Source organism: Sipha flava, unplaced genomic scaffold (assembly GCF_003268045.1).
Source record: "Sipha flava isolate LNK unplaced genomic scaffold, YSA_version1 2_pilon_pilon, whole genome shotgun sequence".
NCBI classification, from domain to species: Eukaryota; Metazoa; Arthropoda; class Insecta; order Hemiptera; family Aphididae; genus Sipha; species Sipha flava.
The window spans coordinates 2,056,374-2,079,554 of record NW_020272972.1 but is presented as its reverse complement, the minus strand read 5'-3'; the positions used below and the strand labels follow the sequence as shown (position 1 = coordinate 2,079,554).

General features: G+C 30.1%; 1 protein-coding gene across 1 annotated transcript in view; it reads left to right on the top strand.

Annotated features, from left to right (window-relative positions):
- Positions 1–942: 942 nt before the first annotated feature.
- Positions 943–23,181, top strand: part of LOC112686155 (frequenin-1) — a 176,647-nt gene continuing 154,408 nt past the window's right edge. Inside the window, exons 1-2 of the mRNA XM_025558338.1 lie at positions 943–1,180; positions 3,971–4,113. Coding sequence (XP_025414123.1) covers positions 4,050–4,113 — 64 coding nt within the window. The 5' untranslated portion in view covers positions 943–1,180; positions 3,971–4,049. The remainder of the gene's footprint in view (positions 1,181–3,970; positions 4,114–23,181) is intronic.

Below are 23,181 nucleotides of genomic sequence, written 5' to 3'. Positions count from 1 at the left end.
CGAGCACGCTGAAGTACAACAGCGGACTCCGGGAACCCGTTTCCGTTATTTCAGTCGACCTTCGCGAGCCGTCCAAGGTTTGTCGGACAAACGAACCTCTCCAGGAGTCTCTCGGCTGCTGCGTGGTGGGTACGTTGTAGCGTAAGGTCACACGAGCGTTTCGTTAGCGGACGTTACTTTTCCGGTCACAATAGCTAGGGGGACAACGCCAGTTATCATGAAAATGGATGACGAGGAGGTTACGATTTTCGCGAATACCGCTTTGAAAATGATTACTCCAGTTTAAGTATAAACAATTTAATTCGAGATGATGATAATACATCACCTTCTACAGGCGAAAAACACTGCAAAACGTACAAGATCGGACGTCAAAACAACGTTCGTCCGTCTTCGACAAATGAATCTAATAATAACCTACAGCACCCGATAAGCAAATCGAACGAACCGTAAACCCAGCGGTCGTCGTAAGTGCGGCTGCTAGGTACAATCATAGTGCGTTTCGACAACGGTGCGCCACGACGTCCGTCGATAAAACGCTCGAGCGACCTGACACGTAGTGCCGGAAAAGTTCCTGATTCGCCAGAGTTCGAAAATCCGTTCTGGACTCGGAATTCAGATCCTTAAAAATGTAATCAGCAGATGATGACCAACAAACAAGTTTCGACGGCCGACGCGATCAGTTCATTTCTTAATCGCCATACACGCATAACGTTAAACGCGAAATTCGGACACCGGTAATCCGCGGTTCCGAGGTCTGTGAATCCGAGTTTCGAAATCCGAGCCCCGGACGCGTTAAACGTCGAACACCGGGTTGGTCGGGTGTACCGGATGACGCGGATGCGGTTCCCGTCGTCGGGTAGGTACGTCGTCGCGCGCCACGTGCACACGGCCGCGGCGGCGGTTGGAAGTCGCGAGGGCGCGCCAAGCAGCCGAACCGTCCGAGCCGACCGTTGCCGACCGTCGGGCGCACCAGTCCACACGCATTGTTGCGCCAACGCGACGTACTCACGGCGAACGTGTCAAAACCGCTGTGCCGCGTGCAGGGACCGACGTCAGCCCGCGGCGATCTTCTCGTCTCGTCCACCGCGCCGCTACCATTCCGATCGAGTTCATCCGGCCCACGCGTCCCGTCGCGAACCGAACCCGTTTGCAGGCCGATCCCGTGTTCCCGGAACGAAAGGTACATTTTATTTTCATTTTTCGTCCCCGGCGCGAATCGGTACGGGTACGACGTTGCGTCGACGAGTCGACGATCACCATCGTCCGACGGGGTGTGGTGGGGTGGGGTATCGTAACGAAAACCGTTGACTCCGATCAACACGAATAATAAAATCCGTGCGGGAAAAAATGTCATACGGGTCCGTAACGTCAACGTTGAACAACATTGAACTTTTAGTGACTAAAAAAAAAAAAAATTAAAATAAACGCCTAATTTTCTAAATAATAGTATTAATCGCTTCCCGGAATAATGGTCGTGACGAATTTGTACACGAATTCCTGTTCCTTCTGATATTTCAATCGTGAAATATTTTGAGTTTTAACTCCGGGCACCGCGAAACGGTCGTAATAAGTTATTTAAACTAGTTAAATCATCGATGTAATCAGTAAGCTAATCGAATATGGGTCGATCGAATCAACTTTCAACCCGGTTATGGTGGCATTTGAACAAATTAAAGAAAATATATATACGCATCGCTTTGGTCAGGGCCATAATCGGAGTAGTACATCAAACAGTAAACTTGGTTCATCAAGAAACTTTGAATTTCTACTGAAACACTAATAAATTATTTCAGAAACAAGAACTTACTTACTTCATTTCGTTAATTACGGTATATACCTGTTTAAATCGGGTACGCCCACATTTATTGTTTATTACCTAAAACCAAATCAGGTTAGCGTTGCTGTAATATTTGCATACGTAATAGTTCTTGTACAATATTCATAGATATTGCGATTATCATATACTTATTTCATTCTTTTAATCATGTTTTAACGTAATGTGAACATAATAAACCGGTAGTATAAATATTTCTATTTCTAAAATGTTTTAAAAATTATAGCTGAATTTCAACTCTTATTATTGTTACATTAGTAAAAAGTGAATAATTAAGTTATTAACTTTCTGTATTTTTATAATTTAAATGATTGAAAAGTATATAAAATTTTTAAAAAAAAAAAAAGAACAATAACAACTTAGTTATCAAATTAATTTATAACTTCAGCTTATTTATTAAAATATTTAATTTTAATTATTTTTAAGATGTCTTGTACTTAAGACTTAAAAATGTTGAATATAAATAGCGGTAATGTCCAACTTTTTAAACATTTAATTAATATAATTTTTTTTTTTTAAATCTCATTAACTGAAATATTATTAAGAATTATTAGGTGTAAATAACATAAATTAATTATTTTTTACTTCTCTTTTCGCTTTCGTAATCATAATACAATTTATTGATACAGTATACTTTTATGAATCGTTGAATTCTGTTTCGTTAATTGATATTTATATTTACGTTATTTTTCATTATACAATAGTAAAATCTAAATTGTCAAGAAAAAACTACAAATCGTTAGAACTTCAAGCAATCAAAAATAAACCCGATTATAGAAAAAAGTTAAGACTTTGATCATTCAACTATTCATGCATTTGACAAAATAATTTAATTTTACATTTATGAAGATCCTTTTTACATCTATACTACAAGATTAAAGAATATAAAATGCAATTTGAATTAATTTTTTTATTTTTATTTATTGCTGTTTGGTTATTATATTTGTTTCGAGAAAAATATGATTATATTTAAAGCCTGGACGTGTGTATACGATCAATCATATTACATTTTTTCCCTCAGTATTGGCAATCTAAACTTAAAAAAAACCTGCTTTAAACTAAGTAAATCATTATTTTTCTATATTTATAACATGCGCACAATAAATAATACACTAAAAAAATGTTTTTTTAAACTGATATTTTTTTTGAATAAAAAAAATAATTAAAAAAAAGCAGGATATTAATATTTTTGTATCATATTTTATATTTTATTATTATATCAAAAGAATCAAAATACTCCATAAATCTAAAATATTATTAGGTGATTTAATACTAAATACGAAAAAAGTTTACAAGCATATGGTTGAACAGAAAACTTGAATTTGAGAAAATATGATAAAACTATCAAAACATGCATTTGTATTTTGATATATTAATGAGTTTTTTCGTGTTAACGACTAAGCTTATTTTTTTTGAAATCGAATTTTTTAGGAACAAATGGTCTTGTTATAAACAAAATCAAGTTAAGTCATGGTAACTACATTAAACTTCAACCATCGTATATTTATGGCCACCTCATTATTAATTATTTATTTTACTATTTAATAATATTAAAATGTTTATAAAATTGTTAAAATTAAGTGAAAAATTAGAATATTCCAATTTAATATACCTTCAAATTATTGTAATATCATATGTATTAATTAAAAACAATACTAGAAGCAATGGATTTATTCTAGTTATTTTTTTATTATATTCCATAAATGAAAAATAAAATAAATGAATAATACGGTAAAAATTTTCGTATTTCAATAATGCTACGTTTGAATGGGCATTGAATTGATTATTTATTTTATTCACGGATGATTGGTTTAAATAATTAAATATTTTTAATTTTTAATTAAAATTCAGATTTGTTAAACATGTACTTTTCTAAAATAGCAGTTAAAAAAAAATACATTTAAAAAACTATCTAAAAACTATCAATTAATTTCTTATGCTTATTAAATTTTGGAATATAAAAATAATTATAAATACCAAAATTTTTATTTTAACTATAAAATCATTAAGCTAGGTGTTTTATTTTCCTATTCTCCACATAAAAATCCCATAGGTACATGGTTTTTCAAAATTTACTTTAAAAAGTGTATAACATTTATACACTAAATAACTTCAATTTGCGTTTTGATTTTTTAGTAACGAGACTACAATCTAGTAACAACAGATGCAAGGAGATTGGTACTTTACGCCTACGTGTGGATAAGAAAAAGAAAGCATGGGCAAAAGAAATTCAAAACTGAAGCAAGATACAATTGACAAACTAATAGAAGACACATATTGTAAGTTTTTCAAAATATTTTGATAAAACTGAATTTCTATAACGGTTTAAATATTTTTAATCATAATTTTATTGCATTATAGTTGAGGCTAGGAATTATATCGATTATACCTAGGCCAATAATAGAAATAAATTGAAATAATTACATAAATAATTTTATGTCCTAAAAATATACAAAAATTTGTATTATACGAGTAAATTATCAATTTAATAAACTATTACTAAAAAAATACAATAAAATAAGGAATTAAAAGATTAATAGATATGTTGATAAAATAAATACCAAGTAATTTTTTTTTCATAGTCATTGCTTATTTTTTTTTTATCGATTATTAATGATTGCTAAATATTGCTCAATGAAAGAAATAATAATCAGGGATTAGTCTAAGGATTTTTATCAACTACTCATTTTGTTTAAATAAGTCTATCAAAATAGAACTATGATCTCAAAATATATTGTCAAATTATAGTTAAAAATGATAAAATGTGTAGCTTCTATGTGAAGTAATTTAAAATGTAATGTATTTAAAAAATATAAAACAATTTACATTCGTGTTAAAATTATTTTTTTTTTAATATTTTTTAATAAATTTCCTTTTTATTTTTTTCATAAATCATAATGTAATGTATAACTTTATATGTAATATATATATATATATATATATAGTAATGGTTATATATGGAGTAATATATTGTTCTAATTAGTAATTTTTATGACGATGTTTACGAATAACTAGTTATTGACTATTGGATAATGAGAAGGAAAACAATGAATTTGAGTGATTAGGATTTATATTTTGGTTTTTATGTTTAAAAATGTGACGGAAAAATATAAACAATAAGTTTTTCACTATAATTTTAGATACAGATGGGTTATTCGAGTGAGCAAGCTACATCCATCATGGGGTGTCAGGTCTAATTCGGACTATTAGTATACAGTTACAATGGGATGTATGTCTTTATGATGAAACAAATACAGACGTTTGACAACGGCTGAACTGATTTATATCAGCAGGAACTAGTGTTAACTTATTTTATTAGAGGTGTGACAAATCCCAAAAAACCTGATTTCTATTGTCTTGTTCCAGAACTAAAGTGATATTGCCACTAAAATTACAGTTTTTATGTAAAATTTTAAGTATACATATCAAGAAAAAATTAATGATAGTGAACCATCGATTACAACAAGAAAAAATGGTTTTATGTCAGCTAAAATTTGTTGAGGCAATACATTTAGAATAAAAGAAAAAAAAATGACTATATATTTTACATCACCTTTATAATGATCGATTTTTAATGTGTATATTTGTGTATTAAATATCAAGTCATGTAATAGCTTTAGAAAAACTTTGAAGAAATTAAAGCATTAAACAAATGAACTAGTTTTTAACAAATCTTGAAAGTTTCAGGTAAACTGAGCCTCGCTCGAAATATAATTTAAAAACATTTAAGTTACTTCAAATCACGTAATTGTATAAGACGTCAAAGTGAGAATAGAAACCTGTAGCGACTAAAGAAAAAACTTATATCATACAGGCATTTTAAATTTTAAATTATTTTATTTAAATATTTACAATCTGATACAGTATATAATCAAAAAGTAATTTTATTGTACGAGAGAATACATTAAACTTGATTGCTCAACCAGGAAGACGTATAGCTGCCAACATAAGATCGATTAGCTTTAATTACAAAAGACCAGTTTCGTATAAGACGAATTAAAAATTTGATATTCTGGTAGGGTTTTTAAAGGTTGATGAGTAGGTTTATATTGGATTTTATTTTTGAGTAAAATCTATTGTAATTGTTTGAGGTGGATTCGAATGATATCTGTGATCTTTAGGTCTCAGTGGATTGTCATGTTAGTGTCAAATTATAGTGCTTTGAGAATTATTCGAAGACATGTTTATATAGGTACCAACTAATACTTTAGAAATCCATTCCAGTCAATATTAAATGGGGTATTTAATTTAATGATATTGTAGAAAAATTAAAACTATATTAAATGGAAATGTTAAAAACAAACATTCTTGATAATCTGACTAAAAATGTCTGAGAACTTAAATATTAGTTACTTGAAAGCAGTATAGAATTGTCCATTAAGTCGACGAAGAAAAATAGACAGTTCAATAATATGGTAATTTTATTACGATTACTGTCCTTTACTATTGAATTTAAATAAACATTACATGTGAAAGTTTATTAATTTTAAACAATACGTAGGTGACAGTGCTTTTCCTTGGTCTACAAGTATGATTACCTGAAGTACTTTTACTCTAACCTTTTGTAGTACGTCGTAAGCCATTTAAGTAATACGCTATTAGATAACGCATATAAACATCGAATTAACTCACTTTGTCGGAAGTACAAACGTTTATCACTGTCATCGGGGTATTAAGTATGAATAAATTATAATCTACGATATGGATATTTACATTATTTTCTTGGAGCGTCACGCGGTAACGATGTAAATTTGATTGTGTAGGTCGTAAATAATTTTTGATTCAAAACGCTGGCGCTAATACTAGAGATTGGATTCAGTAGAACCATGGAAGTTAAGTGTAATCCGTACAGTCAACCTGTGCTAACCTAAACTAACTCGAATGTTTGTTCGATCTGAGACGTGTTATTTATTGTTTTCGTTATTTTTTTTTTTGAAGTCATGATTTACATAAATCCTATTGCTACACGATCTGTTTAAAAAAATACAGACTGTTTTTGATCAAAATCATTAAAAACACATGATACTTTAGGTATAATGTTTTCGTAACCAAATTTCGAAACTTACATTTATTGTACATTTATTTTACCTATATTCAAATGTTACCAAGGTTCGATGATTAACACTACTTATGTATGTGATAAGAGCTTTTTAAATGCACTATGTTTTTTTTTGGCATATAATTATATATTATATGTTGTTGTATTAAATACTCTGCGAATAATTAACCATTTTTACTTTGTCGAAAAAAACAACCTTATTTTGGCCATAAAAGCTATTATGGATATTTTTAAGTACTTATTTTGGTTCGCGTGTAAATATTAAATAAATAATCTATTCAAAATTAAAAAATAATGCGTGCACACATATTTATGTTAAATATAACACTAACTAGGTACGTTATTACAAATGACCTAATTGTATATAAGATTTCAAATTTTAATATTACTGTATTATTAAAAAAATATAAATAAACACTATTTCAGTTTAAATGTATAATTAAATAAATAACGTATGAAAAGTGCATTTTTCCGAAAGATGTTTGAATTAGTAGAAATATTGTGAAAAACGTGAAAAATATATCATCACAACATGTGCATAAATACAGTAAAATTTTTTTTTTAACTTAAGGAGATTTCAGTTATCGAATCTCAAAAATCATTTTTACGACACATTTACAATATTAAAAGATATATACATGTTAGGTGGTGGTTGTAATTTGTAAATTGCAATTTTTTGAAAACCAAGAACCAATACATTTTCAAAACTTAACATAATCATTATACTCGTCCAATATTGTTGAACAAGATTTATATGAAAACTTATATTGATCGACAGAATCATCTAGTTTTGGATTGTGATTTTTTGAATTCACAGTTTTATGTATTGGATCGAATTAGATGTTTTACGAACTTTGTACTCATGGAAAAATGCTCAATATTCATTCTAGCGCCTCATGGTTATTTAGTAAGCATACTAAGGTCACACGAATATTTTTTAAACGTCTGTTTGTTTTCTGTCTACACATTGTTATTTGTTTGACACTATAGCTGATATATAATGTTTTTAAATAACTGCAAGTAGTTCAGCATTATTTCATTTTCATCCGTGAACGTTGTGCGTCATTTCTGTATTAATAGAAATATCGAAAAATATGATTTTAATATCTGTTGGATCCATTTCACGTGGACGTTTAATATTATTAACCTTTTATATTTTTTTTAAACCGGTAAACCGTTCGTTTTTAGTGAGTCATAACGCGGTGATACATTACAGATATACCACTTAACTCGGATCAGTTATCTGATCAAATTAATTATATTTACAAGCATGTCAAAGTCATATGAATTTTGTATACTCTTACAGCTGCCACGAACGCGCGTCAACAAGAGAATGCGCATTTTCCAGCCGACGAGTAAAAATATTCACGATCTTATAAGCATTGCGTCTATTGTGAAAATAGTTTATACATTTCGGGTAATAATTTATGACGATTTCGAGCAATGTTTCAAGAATGGACGAAAGGAGACGTCGGGTGTTCACGGGAACAAGACGAGCGTAATGGAAATATAGCGTATTGTGATTAACATAATATTGCGACGATGAAAATAATGAGTACCTTTTCTTGTGCCAGTGGAACAACAAGATCGTTAATAAGACATTCGAAAATAATACATCAAACGCAGACACACCACTATGGGTAGGTTAGCATCATAAATTATTAAGAAGTATATTATTATCGTTATACGATATTTTTCGTCCGTCATCTGCGCGGTAGCGTTACTTATTGAAGTCGTTTGGCGGTCCTTGAAAACCCGTAACCATTATGGAATAGCCTCCGAAGTACGTATTAGATTATTCCACGAAATATTTCACCGTGTAACAAAACGTGATGTCGATATACGCATTCTTAATTTTGTTGAGTTTATTTGTATAGTAAAAACATGTTTATGGTTTTAACAATATATATAATAATAAATATTCATCTCAAAACATATCAAGAATCACATCAGATATGCATAAGTAAACATTTACAATAAACATTACTCTTTACCGAGTTCACAAAGATGCACAGCACTCAGATAATATTTTTGGCTACTCACAATGCTGCGATGTCAGTGGACGTACTAGGAAAATTACACTATTGCCAACGTGCTACTCACAGTATGCTACGATAAAACATAGCGTAACCCATGGCAGCGTCGAACGACTGTCTGGTACGCACCGACACGCAGTTGGCAGGGATACAATAGTGCGGCGAACCACGGAAACGTTCCGTGTAATGCCAACAGGTTAATGACGTCAGGAAATCCCGGATACAGATGTCGAGCGGGCACTCCTCCTGGCGGTGGCTCGTTCAAACCCGGACGGCAACGGCTCACTTGACCAGTGGTGCGACGGATCCTTGACTGCTCCTGATGGTTTCCGAAGTGGACGACGATCTTCGCTGTACTCGAGCAGCAGGGGAAAAGGTCTGATTGTCCGTGCACTAGATTATACGTGTAACAACCGTATTCGTATGTCCGGTGGACCGTTGCATTAGGGGTCGGAGGGAAGTCGATTGTTGGTCCATTTCGTCGATCTTATGCACAAGAATGTTCTATTTCCAGTTACCAGCGTTGTCCGCGAACGCCATACAGTGCAATAGGAATAACGTGCGGGCATAACAAACGGCCACGACCGCCACGCTGTGTCTTGATAATCTTATAAGTATAATAAACAACCCGACCGCACTGACGGGTTGTTTACTGTTATTGTTGATTGTCAACAGATTAATCGATAACATCGATTTCGTAAATCGTTAGCGCTCCGTAAAGGCGAGACGCACACACGCGACATATGCATGAGACTGTGCTGTCTCGTTACAACCGTAGAAATATTACCACCATCATATGCACCGACGCGCGAAGTGTTGAGAAATCAGAACTGACTGAATTGGTCGAATTAAAAGGGCAATGTAACGTCGAGGTACATATTTTACTGGTTCTCTGTGCTGTATGCTGTATATGTGACCACTCGGTGAAATTGACAATTTCACGAATAGTTGATGATTTCCTGGTATATCCTGGTATTTCCTGGTTGATGATATAAATGGCTTTTAAATACTTCGTAAAATATGAAAATATTTCGCGATATATTCACTCCGATTCAACACGCTGAAATTATTTTTTCGCAATATTGTTGTTTCATGTAATGGTCATGATATTTTATACTTATTACGGTCAACTCTTCAATCGAGTTTTATCAACTGCTTAATAATAAAATAATAAAATAATAAAATTATGCATAAACAATTATTTGGCTATCCGAAAGGTGTAGATATTATTTATTTTTATATATTATCGTATCAGTACTTTTTTGATACGTTGATATTCGATTTTCAAGTGTATAGTTGCAGTATAGATCACATTTATGTATATTCACAGAATTAAGTTCAATTTTTTGATAACATTATTTTCAATATTAATACAATAAAATAATAATAATAATACATCATATATAAGATTAATTAAGACATATTATCATATAACACCTAATCAAATATATTATATTACTATATTATCGTTTCATTTAAGTATTAAAATTTAACCAACGATAATAATGTATTTATTGTTTTAATAATATTCACACATTTAATTTTAACAAATCGATTGTTATTATTGCAATGTTTTTCGTTATATTTATGTCCAGTCAATATATAATTTAGACGAAAACCAGATTATAAATCCGATAAAACAAAATTATTTTGAAATAATTTAAAACCAACCGTTCAATACCTTGTGTGTGCAATGTGCATTGCACATCTGCATTTTATTGCAGGTTCAGTTATTGTTTGATTTTGTTTAAACATATTTGTAGAAAAACTACCACATCTCTACATAATTTATAAAAAATTATCAATAAATGGAGTAAGATATTTAAACAATGATTAATTGTGGCAGCACAAAATATCTCATGATCACAAATAATCCGATGAGCTTTGTATTTTCGGCTAATATTCAGTGTAATAAATAAATGAAAAAAGAAATAGACGTGTCATTTAAACTCATGTATTTACAAAATGTTATTCATTTTTTTTATTAAAATGTCTTAATTAATATATAGCCAAGAGACCCAACAGTAGGTCTTTTTGGTATTTATGTATTTTTTCTTAAATGATAATTATTATTTACAGAACCATTAAATGTGTGTTCATGAAATATTAATTAGTCAAGGTTATTGTTATTTATTAGAAATAACTAGAAATAAAACTATTTTTTTTTTTTTAATTTTCCTCCAAGTATAACGTAATACTTATAGCAAAAGCATTCATTAGTGGACAAAATCAGATCATCTTTCTGTAAGTAAACAATATGGTAGAAAAACCATTTATAATGCCAATTTATCAGTAATTGAAATGCTGCGTATTATACCCCCTTACCTTTCTAAAAAAATACATTTCCTGCAAAATAAGTAGAAAATTCAATAAAGATTCGATTATATATATATATAAATAAGTAGTGAACATATCACGAAAATTAATATCTATAGAAAGAGAAAAGTTGTTTGCCTTTCTTTTGACTGGAAATATTTGATAAATTCTATCCAGCAGCTCAAAATGATAATTCTCTTCACCTATAAATGTAATCGATCCATTAAGAACTGTTGCATAACATTTTTATGCATAAATTTAAAAATAAATAGTAATGGTCTAATTGCTTATAATATTATATGAATACAAACTTAATTATCTTATTAATTTTAAATATTACTTATTTATACGTTCATTATGGTAGTTTATCGAATGATTTTTTTTACAGTGGTCTCTTTTGGATTCTATCATTTTAAAAATTATGTAGATTCAAAAACCTGCAATAAAATATAATTAAAATATACATTAAGTATGTTTAATTAAGATAAAAACTATTTTATTGCAACAAAACATTATTAACATAAAATATAAATTTACACTGTCTTACATGTCTATAAAATAAGTAAACTCAACGCGAATTCAAAAAGAAAATCTAAAATAAGTTTTTAATAAATAAAATATGTATCGAGAATAAATATTTTCCAAGTACCAAAATGGTTTTAGAAAACTAAATGTTTCTTTCATGAAATTATTAGTAATGTCTTCATGAAAATCTTAAGATATTGCCATGTCTTAGTGTTCTATCATCATTTAATATGTGTGTGTGTGTATCATATCAGCAGGGCAGTATTAAAATTGTTTTTCAATTCGGAGTGGTCCCCGAAGAGTTAAATTTTGTACCCAAGATGCGAGACAAGATTTTCGTGTAATAAATTTTCGCCATCGTCTTGATGATAAGAAAAAGTTAAATCAATTTACACTTTTTTCTTACCAATATCAATTGAATTTTTCTCGCAACCTAACCCTAAAATGTAAACTTTTCTTGTTTCGTCGAATGATGAGATAATTTTATATTTTTGACCCTTTCTTCCTTTCACCACATATATAGCTCAGAAAAAAAGAATTGGAAACACTGACACATTGTTTTTAGCTTTTACAAATGATAGAATAACTTAATCAAACCACAGAACGTTGTATGCACCAATACCAAATACAATGTTATATTTCATTAGAGTTTTCAACTAAAGAATCATAATACGTATTTATAGTAATATGTATATTATATTTCGTTAATACATATATGTGTGTGTGTATATATTTATAAATTATAGTTTTCAACATTTTTAAACATTTATTTGAATTTTAATTTTTATCTAGTGTTCTAAAAATGCTATTTGTGTATCACGATCCTTGTAAGTTTATACTTTAAATTATGTTTTTTTTAAGCATTTATGACTATTTTTTGTTTCGATTTTATTCGATTGACCTTTGAGTAATATAATAATGTATAAAAAATAGTAATACTCGTTGCAAACAAAATATAGTATGTTTATGTCCGATATTAAATATTTTATTACATATTCACTTAAGAAATACTATGATATAACATATAAAATAGTTCAATATCGCATTCCAAATAAAATAAAGCTTGATTTGTATTTTGATACATTGATAAATTAATAATAATTCAATTTACATAATACAATTTACAAATAAATTGTATTTATTATAGGTTCGGTTATTATAATCAATTCCTTCCAATATCAGGGTTTTGGACCAACAATAAACTACATATTTTATGCTACTAGTTAAAAAATAAATTTATTTTTTATTTTTTCGCTTTAACTCAGTTGAATTAAATATTAATAAAGATCAAAATATTATGTTAAATCATAAGGAGACTTGAGACATAATTTCAAATTCATATTACGACTACGATAAAATGGAACAGTAAAAATCAAAATCGTAATATTTCTTTAGATAATATAATTTTATACCAATATTATTCAGTTATTTTATTTTACAAACTATTAATTCCACACCAATAATTGTTTTGTTGGACATTTTTTATTGAATTAGTTTCGTTTAGGCTTTCGATAATTTGATGATATTTTCCAACTATAAAGTACCTTCTAAATAATAACTATTGTAAACGCGATTAAATATAGATCACACGAATGATATAGATTCAAAAAACCAAAAATAATTATTTTATCTATACTTGTAAGTAAAAATAATATAATAATATTCATCTTGGTTATAGATAAAATCGAAAACAAGTTTAGTGCCTCATTTTTAAAGTTCAAAACTTATTACAAAATATATTATTTTAGTATATAATTCTAGCTCTATTTATGATTAATTATTAATATATTAAAAATCTTTATGGTATTGAATTTATTTTTTAGTCCTTTTTTTTATGGTAAAATTCAAACAAGTAGAAAGTTATGATGTTTTTTTAATTTGCCGCTGTTACATATAATAAACAACTATAATTCCGGAAAAAAACAAATATTATTATTTAAAAAGGTATTGCATTAAATTTTTGGTTGACTTGCGTTGTATACTAATTACCTGTTCTCGAAGTAAGCGCGATAACTATTGAAAATCAAGTGAAAAATCTGAAGAAAAAAACACACTAAATGTTGTCGTCAGGTGCTCGGATCAACGTTTATTACAGGTTTATTGTTAACCTAAATTTTTTTAGCTTCCAATTTCACGACGCCGCTCCGAATGATATATTATAATACAGTCATATGGAATGCATCTATGTTACTGGAGTTCTGAAGTTTGGAAAATCATATCGCTCGAACACCGGTTAATTACCGCTACCAAGTTCAGTGCTGACCAACATTTACCGGTAAAATATTGATAAAAAAAAAAAAGAACCGGATGTGCCTCGCTCTGCTGTACAGTGGAGGATGGAGTTGCACCTCGTTTATAGGGCAGGTCATTACAATAGATTTATTAAATTTTAATGCAGTGATAGGTATCATTGTATACGAATAACGATTTTGAACGGAGATGATTTGTTAGATATATATAGAAAAAATATTATTATATTATAATAATCTTATATATAGAAAGCAGACATCCAAAAATTTTCTATTTGGATATAATTTCTATATAAATATCCTATATAACTATATTTAATTAACAAAAAATGAGTCGAAACGGCTCTTATTATTTTATTAGAAAAAAATCGAATATTTCAAATGCCTATAAGTTCCTTAAAAATTAGTATAATATTAAAAAAAAAAAATACGCTTAAATAAAATGTCAAACTTAATAACTAGTAAAAGTTTCGAATTTTTGCGACTTTCGCTTTTTGAATAATGTCAAATATTTAAAATCCTTTGAGGATAAATCGTTATTTTATGCAATTTCGTAATAATTTAAATTTCAAACGGTCATAAAAATTTTTCCTTAAAGTCCGGTAGAAGTATTTTTGAAGTTATTAGAAGAATAACTTATGGATTACCTCGTGTTAAAATTTTACACTTTAAGTATAAAGAGAAAAATGTTATGAATTTTTAACTACAAAATAACATACAAATTATCGCTATTTTGACTTATTTCATATAAATTTGGACTTTATGTGCTTATAAAAAAATTTTGTGTGAAACGATTTCCAATTTTTTTTAGTTACAGTAAGTATAATTTATGATGAACCTTGTATGAAATTTTCAAGAGATTTGGACAGCCAAATTTTTTTATAGATATTAAAAAAAAAAAAAACTGAGAACAATTGAAAATTTAAATTGTATATAAATAAGTCAAAAAAATTCAAAATACTTCGAAACGTTACCATATATAGAAAACGCTAATTTAAATATTTGGTGAAAATTTCAAGTGTATGCGGTTTTTTGTTTTTGAGTTGGAGTATTTAAAAAAAATATAGTTTGCCAAAACGTGGTTTTGCGTATAAATTCCCGTTTTTTTTGTAATTTTTTTATGGTTTTTTTCGATGTTTTTAAAAAGTAATGAAAAAGTTTGATTTTTGACTTGCTAAAGTATCATCTACATTCACTTTCCTTTCAGAAAAGTTGGATTTAAGAAGATCGAAGCATTTTTACTGCCTAAAAACGTGCTGACAGACACAAAAATATATATATAAAAAAAAAAAACACACATCATTGTAAAACCAATAGATTCCATCACTGCGTTCAGAATCTAAAAAAAAAAAAAAAAATGACAAAATTACCGATAAATTATATAAAAAAATTCTAAGAAACGCAATCGATACGCTCGCCTAACGAGTGGCGGAAAAAAAACACAACACATGACAATCGTTCGTTATCGACTAAATGTGCGTGCGCGAACCTATATACACGTGTATACGTATTTTAAGTCCGCGAACGCGTGCACCGGTGCTCTATAAACAAGCGATTCTCGACCGGGGGGTCGCCAACATCGCCAATCGGCTTTTATAATATACTTTTTTTTGTAAAATATATAAACAAATAAATACAATAATAGCAGTTTGTAATATTTTTCAATGCTCACATTACAAAAGGATCGTTAGACCATATGGTAACTTTATAGGGGGTCGCGGACTCAAAAAGGTTAAGAATCGCTGCTATAGACGTTCTCATCGGAGCGTATTCGCGCGCGCCCAACGTACCCGCGACGATACCCATTTCAAGGTGCGAATCCTTAGAGCGCGTCTATGGATGCGGCTGACGCAGCGCGACTCTCATTTTAACCGTTTTTCCTATTTTTAAACGAAACCTATTCCCATCACCGCCGCGCGACTGACGACCGCTTGGTAGGCGGTCAAAACGCACTAGACGCGCGACCGACTATCGTCGACTTGTTAATTTGATACCGTTTATTTGATTTACTATCAATGTCTTATGATTGCAATGCAGATTATATACCTGCCGCGCGTCTCTTGCCACTGCGTTTTGTTGTTGTACGGAATACCTACTCAGTCGCGTCGCAAAAATTCAAATCGCGCCGCGTCAGTCACGCGTCTACAGACGCGTCCTAAGGAATCGCACCTTCAAACTGTTTGCGAACGTCACGAGTCACGGTGCTCGTACGCGATCGAATGATCACGCGTGCGAAAAAACGAGCGTAGACGCACCAAGACCCGCAGGGACTACGCCTCCGCACCACCAACCGCCGATTTATACGCCGACAAAACTTGTCACCACTCACTAGGTGTCACCACTCCGCTGTAGGAGCGGTTTCGCATTTTTTATATCTTTCAGTAAAGCGTGTACACCTGAAAATAACGAGAATAATTTCAAACCTGATGATCATTTCGTGTATTGAGATTGTAGAAACAGAGGATTAGACATTATCTCAATACGAAACGCGCAACATTCTGCGATTCATTATTTTTAATATGAACGTATTTAGGACGTTAGTTTTCTCTTCAACCCATACCCTAGTCGTGCTTACGTGAACGAACGCCGCGCAAACGGACGTTGGGTATTTAAATGTCTATACGTATATTATGTACATTAGAAATGTTCCGGGTACCCGGCAATTACTCGATGTCATAATTAAGACCCGGCTCTTACCCGGTGCCCGGCGTAACACTGAATTTTGACTAGGTTCTTATCTGGTATCCGCTTGATAATCTGTGCAAAGAAATATGCACATCATTTTATGTAACAGGAAAAATCCTTGGTTACGAATTATAATTTATTTTGGTACGGTGAGGATTAAAGAACCGTTTCACATATCTGGTTATTATTGTGTATAAATGTTGTTTTTTTCTATGAATTCGAAAAATAAGTCCCGTGTTTATTAATGAATTATATTATGTAACAATCTGAAATTATAATACATTATTCAACATCGACTAACACCCATTACTCGCTTGTCGTCTGTTTATAATTTGAATTTTTTTTTTTTTTATTATTCAATCAATACTGTGATATTATGTTATCGATGATGATAAGGAGGCGCGATATCGTTACTTTAATATTATTTTTAACTGCTTAACTGACGGCACGCTACAATATAAATTAAAAGTGTTCCGATTACCCGATAGCCGAGTAATTTATGTGATAATTAAGACTCAGTCCTTACCCAGTACCCGGCGGTACCACTGCATTTTTACTTGGCTAATACTCGGTACCCGGTTTATAATCAATTTTCTGCTCAGGACGTCTCTAGCACATATGTGTGTATAAAGCCGCATCGAGATGCTCTACGCCAAGATTGTACATGTGCCGTGCGTAGGCTTGTGGAGATCCGAATTTTATTACCGTCTACCATGTTAACGTTATGTTTTGCCGATCGCAAACCGGCGTGCGTGTTAAAACACAATATTATAGTAATAATAATAATAATAATAATAGCACGAGAGAAATAATATATTTTCGCGCAGCGCCGACCGTACGCGAGTGCCATCAACGACATAAATTACAGTGAACATAATATCATTTGACGTTCTAACTGCAGTGCACGCGTGTTTGGTTTATGGTTGTACGCACACACGCGTATTGGGATGGACAGGGAAGAAATGAAATCTTTTCCCCGAAATCGCAAGAAAGTTAATATTTATATTTATATTATATTAACCCATCCGCGCACAACCATGAGCACTTTTTGTTCGCCTGAAATACATTTTAAATGGATAAAGTGATCACTATATCAAACTGTCCGTCGTTATTTATTATTTGTTAAAAATCGTTGTTAAAGCAGCCCACGAAAATCAAAAAACCAGAACATATGTGTATTGGTTTTATGTAAGCTGCGGCGAGAAAAAATTTAACATTATACATTCCGCGGCAATTTATTTTATATACCTACGATATTATATAAATAACATTATACATAAGTAATATTTAACTAAATTTTATTTTAAGAATAATATGCAAAAACAAAATACCTCTTCTTTATCGAGATAAATGTTGAGTTCAGGTAGCTTATCTATATCTAGATAAAAAATATGATCTGAGCAAAATTTAATTGAGTTGAAAGTGTGGGACTCTGCACGGTTCTTACGATCCCTCTCCAAACGGTTTATTTACTGAACGTAGTCCATTTCACCCAAATTTTATTTTTGTAAGATTCCCGTTTCGTACGGACTATTTTAAATAAATTTAAAATTAAGTTGGCAATGATTATTTAAATTATATTATATTGTAATATACTTTTATTTTAAATTTTATAATATTGTAATATTTGAGTATAATTTAGCGTTATCCAGAGAGCACCACGAGGAGGTGATACTATTTGCTTTAAAAAAAAAAGAAAATCGTTTTTCAGTTCACAAAAATGTTATATTTCACAAATTTAAAATTGAGTCCATAATATTTATTAAAACGAATTATTAAAAAATCAAATTTGTTCAAATACTCTATAATATTTATAAAAAAAAAATGTCGGTATGCGCTTTACAGGTTTTGCTCGACCTAGATTCGATAACGACTGAATTTCTTATGTATTATAATTTATTTGTTATCAATTTTATATATGATATTATACATAAATTATATTTATTTTGAATTAAATTATTACAGGTTTTATAACATTCGTCTTTTCGGGATCAGAAGCTTGTTTAGTACAATTTATTTTTGCCGTTTACTTAAGTAAAATATTTTACTGAACCGTTGCCAACTTCATTTAAACATTTTCTAAACTAATCTTGGTGAAATGGGAATCTTATAATTACACAATTCGGACGAAACAGGTACCCGGGTAAAACGAACAGGATCATTTTTTGGCGAATCGTGTTCCGCCCTCGTAACTGGTGGTCTCTACAACGACCAGAGCTCCCAGGACCGACTAACTATCTGTGTGCTTCAAATGCTTAACACCTCATGTTTATAGGACGTGTCAAAACGGTGTTGCATATAAGCCTCCTGTGAAAGTTTTGCGTGTGGCCTGTGGCTCAGGTGTTCGCATCGATATTTTGCAGAAAAATACCGCTTTGTGAGCACCAATAAGTTGGGGGAAAAAATGAGTGCCCGTTATTTTCATAGGGTGTGACGATAACAAATACCGCGCAGGAGAACGTTATTTTTTCACCGTTGGAATCTGACCTACATCCAGTCTGCGCTGCTGGAAGATGATTTCGGTGGAATACGTAGAGTCCCGCGGCGCAATTTTATGTACACAAGAATGCGCAAGGTAAACGTTTCCGTGACGATTTTTAACACCGTTAAGTATGATATATGATAATAAGATTTTCATATAGAAATGTTCCATGGAAAAAAAACAGACAAACATTAAGAAGATTAACACTTCTATTGTGATAGTTTCAAAATATGATTATAATGTATTATAGCCCTTTAATAGAAACAGGAATATATTTGAACTCAGTTTTTTCGATTTAATGAATAAATCGTTCCCTGATATTATTTTTTTTTAATATTTTATTCCTCCTACTGTATTGTGCTCGTAAATTATCATATAATTATCTTCAGAATGTACTTCCATTGTATTATGTATCAGGAGTATTTTTATTTCTTCGTTTATATTGTTATGCTAATGTTTATAAAAAATAATAATAAAAATTAACACAGGTGAATTGAATCTTAGAAATATAAATATTTTATTTTATTTATTTATTAAAATAAAAGTATATTTAAAATTGATAATATTATTTTATAATAAGTAAATTCGGTAATACATAATTCAATTTACGAGATCATGAAATCTCGAAGGAAGTCCACCAAAGTGGATAAATTTTAACTTGGGGGGGAGAGAAGTTTATTTGGTTTATTAATTCAAGCCAGGATGAAAGAGATCTCAACACCAGTGTCTTTTTAACCAGCGTGAGAGGAAAGATTATTTGGTATGAATTCACTAAATTGGATACTAGTGGATTTTTGTGTTTAATTGATTTGATGTGAAATTTTTATAGTATTATTTAGCTGTAAAAAAAACTTTTTAAATTTATTACTATAGTAATAAATGCAGATGTTATTTGATATTATAGTGTAGATTATATTTAACGAAGAGAGATTGACTGAAAGGCCTATATGATATATTTGGGAAGGCTTGGCTTATTCCCTTATTCGAATGCCATATGCCCAGATGAGTTTTAACATTATTTTATTTTATTTATATTATTAATTTGTTATTGATTGAGAGCTTAGACTTAATAATTGGAAATAATATATAAAGTCTATTATTAAGAATATTTCTTTTAGTTTTTAGGTGTGGACCCCAAGCAAGACGCTTGTCTAAGATTATACCTAAATATTTGGTTTGAATTTTAGTTGTGATTTGGTTGTTTTGAAAGTAGATTACCGGTGGAACGCCTTTTATTAAAGTGAAAGGGATATGAAAGGACTTATATGAATTAATTTTGATTCTTCACTTAGAAGACTGTTCAGAAATATTATTAAGATGAATATGGAGGTTTTGATATGCTGTTGTGAGTTCAAAATATGATGAAATAATTGCCGTATCGTCAACGTAAGTAGCTATCAATGTATTTTTGAAGATGGGAATATCAGCAGTACACATTTTGTAGATATCTGATGATGAGTCACTTCCTCGAGGAACTCCTGCACGGTTTGGAATTGACATAAGAGAGAGTTGCCTAGATAGACAAATAATGAGCGGTTTTATAGATAAGATTTGATCAACAAGTACAGTGGAGTTGGTAGGAGCTTTTTTAATTTAAAGAGTTTCTGTGTCAGAATCTGCCAAAAACTTGCGATACGACTAAAAATACTTTCGGACAGTAGTTTTTGTTATTAAAAGAAGCGACTATTTTATAGCTAATTTTAACATTAAAATTTCACAATATGATATAGAGAATTTCTACTGAACTTAAGGATTTTTGATTGCATCAAATACATAAATTATTATTCAGTGTAAAATGTAAGTGCTATACTCGTATGTTTATATACATAAGTATAATAAATCTAAAATGAGAAATTTTTTTTTCATTTCGTTTAAAAAAAAAATAATGTAAAATATATACTTACAAACATCGTCACGCTTCATTTTATTTTTTTTAAATTTGTCTGTTGTTTGTTTTCCCTCTTTTCACATACATTTACAAATTTAATATGTCAGATGAACTAATTTATAATTAACATATACTGAGCTTGAGTAGCACTTAAGATTTTCCAAAACTTTTTCTACTATTAACATAAAATTATTATAGAACGTACTAAAGCTTTATAGATAACTTGCGTTGGGTGCAAAACTTTTTTCCCTTAAAAAATGAATTATTCTTTCACTAATTTAAACTTTTTAGTGGCTTCATGTAGATGAAAACTTCTGTTTTAACGAGAATTTTAACAAGTCCAATGAAAAAATTATGTTTTTGTTCTTGATTATATATATACAATGTCTTATTTTTTGTATCAACTATTAAAATAACGGTTAAAAATGTTAACACATCCTAAACTTTTGTTGAGTATAGACGTTTATTGTTGTAAATAATTATATTATTTATACCGTTTAATGCATAGATAACATATATTGATAATATATTTTATAATAATTACACATTTTTCATAAGCTCAGGATATATTAAACCATACTTTTAATGAATACGTACATACAGTATAAATATATAATACTCGTAATACTATTAATGTATTATTTCAAAAAAATATGATTATTTTTTCGAGATGAGAATTTTTTTAAAATCATTGCTTACTTGCTTCACTGATTTATAATAATTTTAACATTTTTTTCTATAACGAAAAGTTATCCACTTCAATCCAGTTATTCGAGTAATAAAAACTATATTACCTAGTAAACTTTACAATTAATAAAATCAACAACTCTGAAAAAAAATTATTTCAAAATTGAGAGGTCAAATTAATAAAGTTTTATATTTGTAAAAATATTGTTTCAAATTAACACATTTCGTTTAGATAATAATAATAATAATATCTTAATCTAATTTGAATTTGTTATTTTTCTCAGGCATTACTTTTATTATTGCATAAATACACCAGGTCGATTTAAATTAACCATATATACACAGCAAACCTAACGGCCTAAGATGAAGTTACTTGATACCATAGAAACATTGCGTTTTAAGATGGTTTTCGGTTTATCTAGAAACGATTTTATATCGAAAATACTGTTATGCTGCAATACTAACGACAGTCCATGTCACTGTGCAGGCCAAATTATTAGGTTAAACGTTCTGAGTATATATCGTTGAGATTTCAACGTGAAAATATCACATTTCCATGAATGTGTTTTACGAACACACATTGCAGTCGAAATAAAAACAGAATGTTTGATTCAATTCAATCGGAGAATACGTTTTTGCTTTCCTATTTGATTTCCCAAATAATTTCTTTTTCGTTTATTTCTTCGTGAATATAGTTGAATGTTTAAAAATCCAACTCCGTTATAGCTGATAACAGTTATATCATTCAATAATCAAACGAATCATGAGTCTATCGATATTAATCTGCACATTTACTTACGCAATTATCAGCATTTGAATCTAATACAATTTTATCTGCAGTTTTCAAAGTTCTCAATGGACCGTAGCGGTCCCTGTTAAAACGTGCGGAAAATATTCTGAAGAAGGAAAACATTGAAGTTAGTCATATTTGTTAATTTTATTTAGCATGGAAACATGAAAACTATACCTTCCACAAAAATTTAAGAGGCTCTGCGTCCACGAACCTGTGCATCATGAATAATAAACGATCGGCTGTATTCGCTTTTTTCTGATGTTTTATAATATTGATTATGTCTAAGATTTTACATCAGTATACATCATTTATAATATTTTTAATGCGCTTATCACGATTTCGCAGTTTGAAGTAAACTACTAACGGATTCGTTCTTTCGGTTTTTTAATTTTTGTAAATCCCATGCATCGACTCTACAGATTGTCCTGAATTATTATTAAAAGTTCAATAATAAAATCTAGGGGATTTAGGATTTACTATCTTCATCCGTCGTTAGCTATTTCTTAGATGTTCGAAGGTGAAATGTATATTTTGTTAATTTTTAACTGTGACTTCGACAATATCTTTATAAGTTATTGGTTTTTACACTCTTTATGATTTAAATGTTTCCAACAAGTAAATTATGTA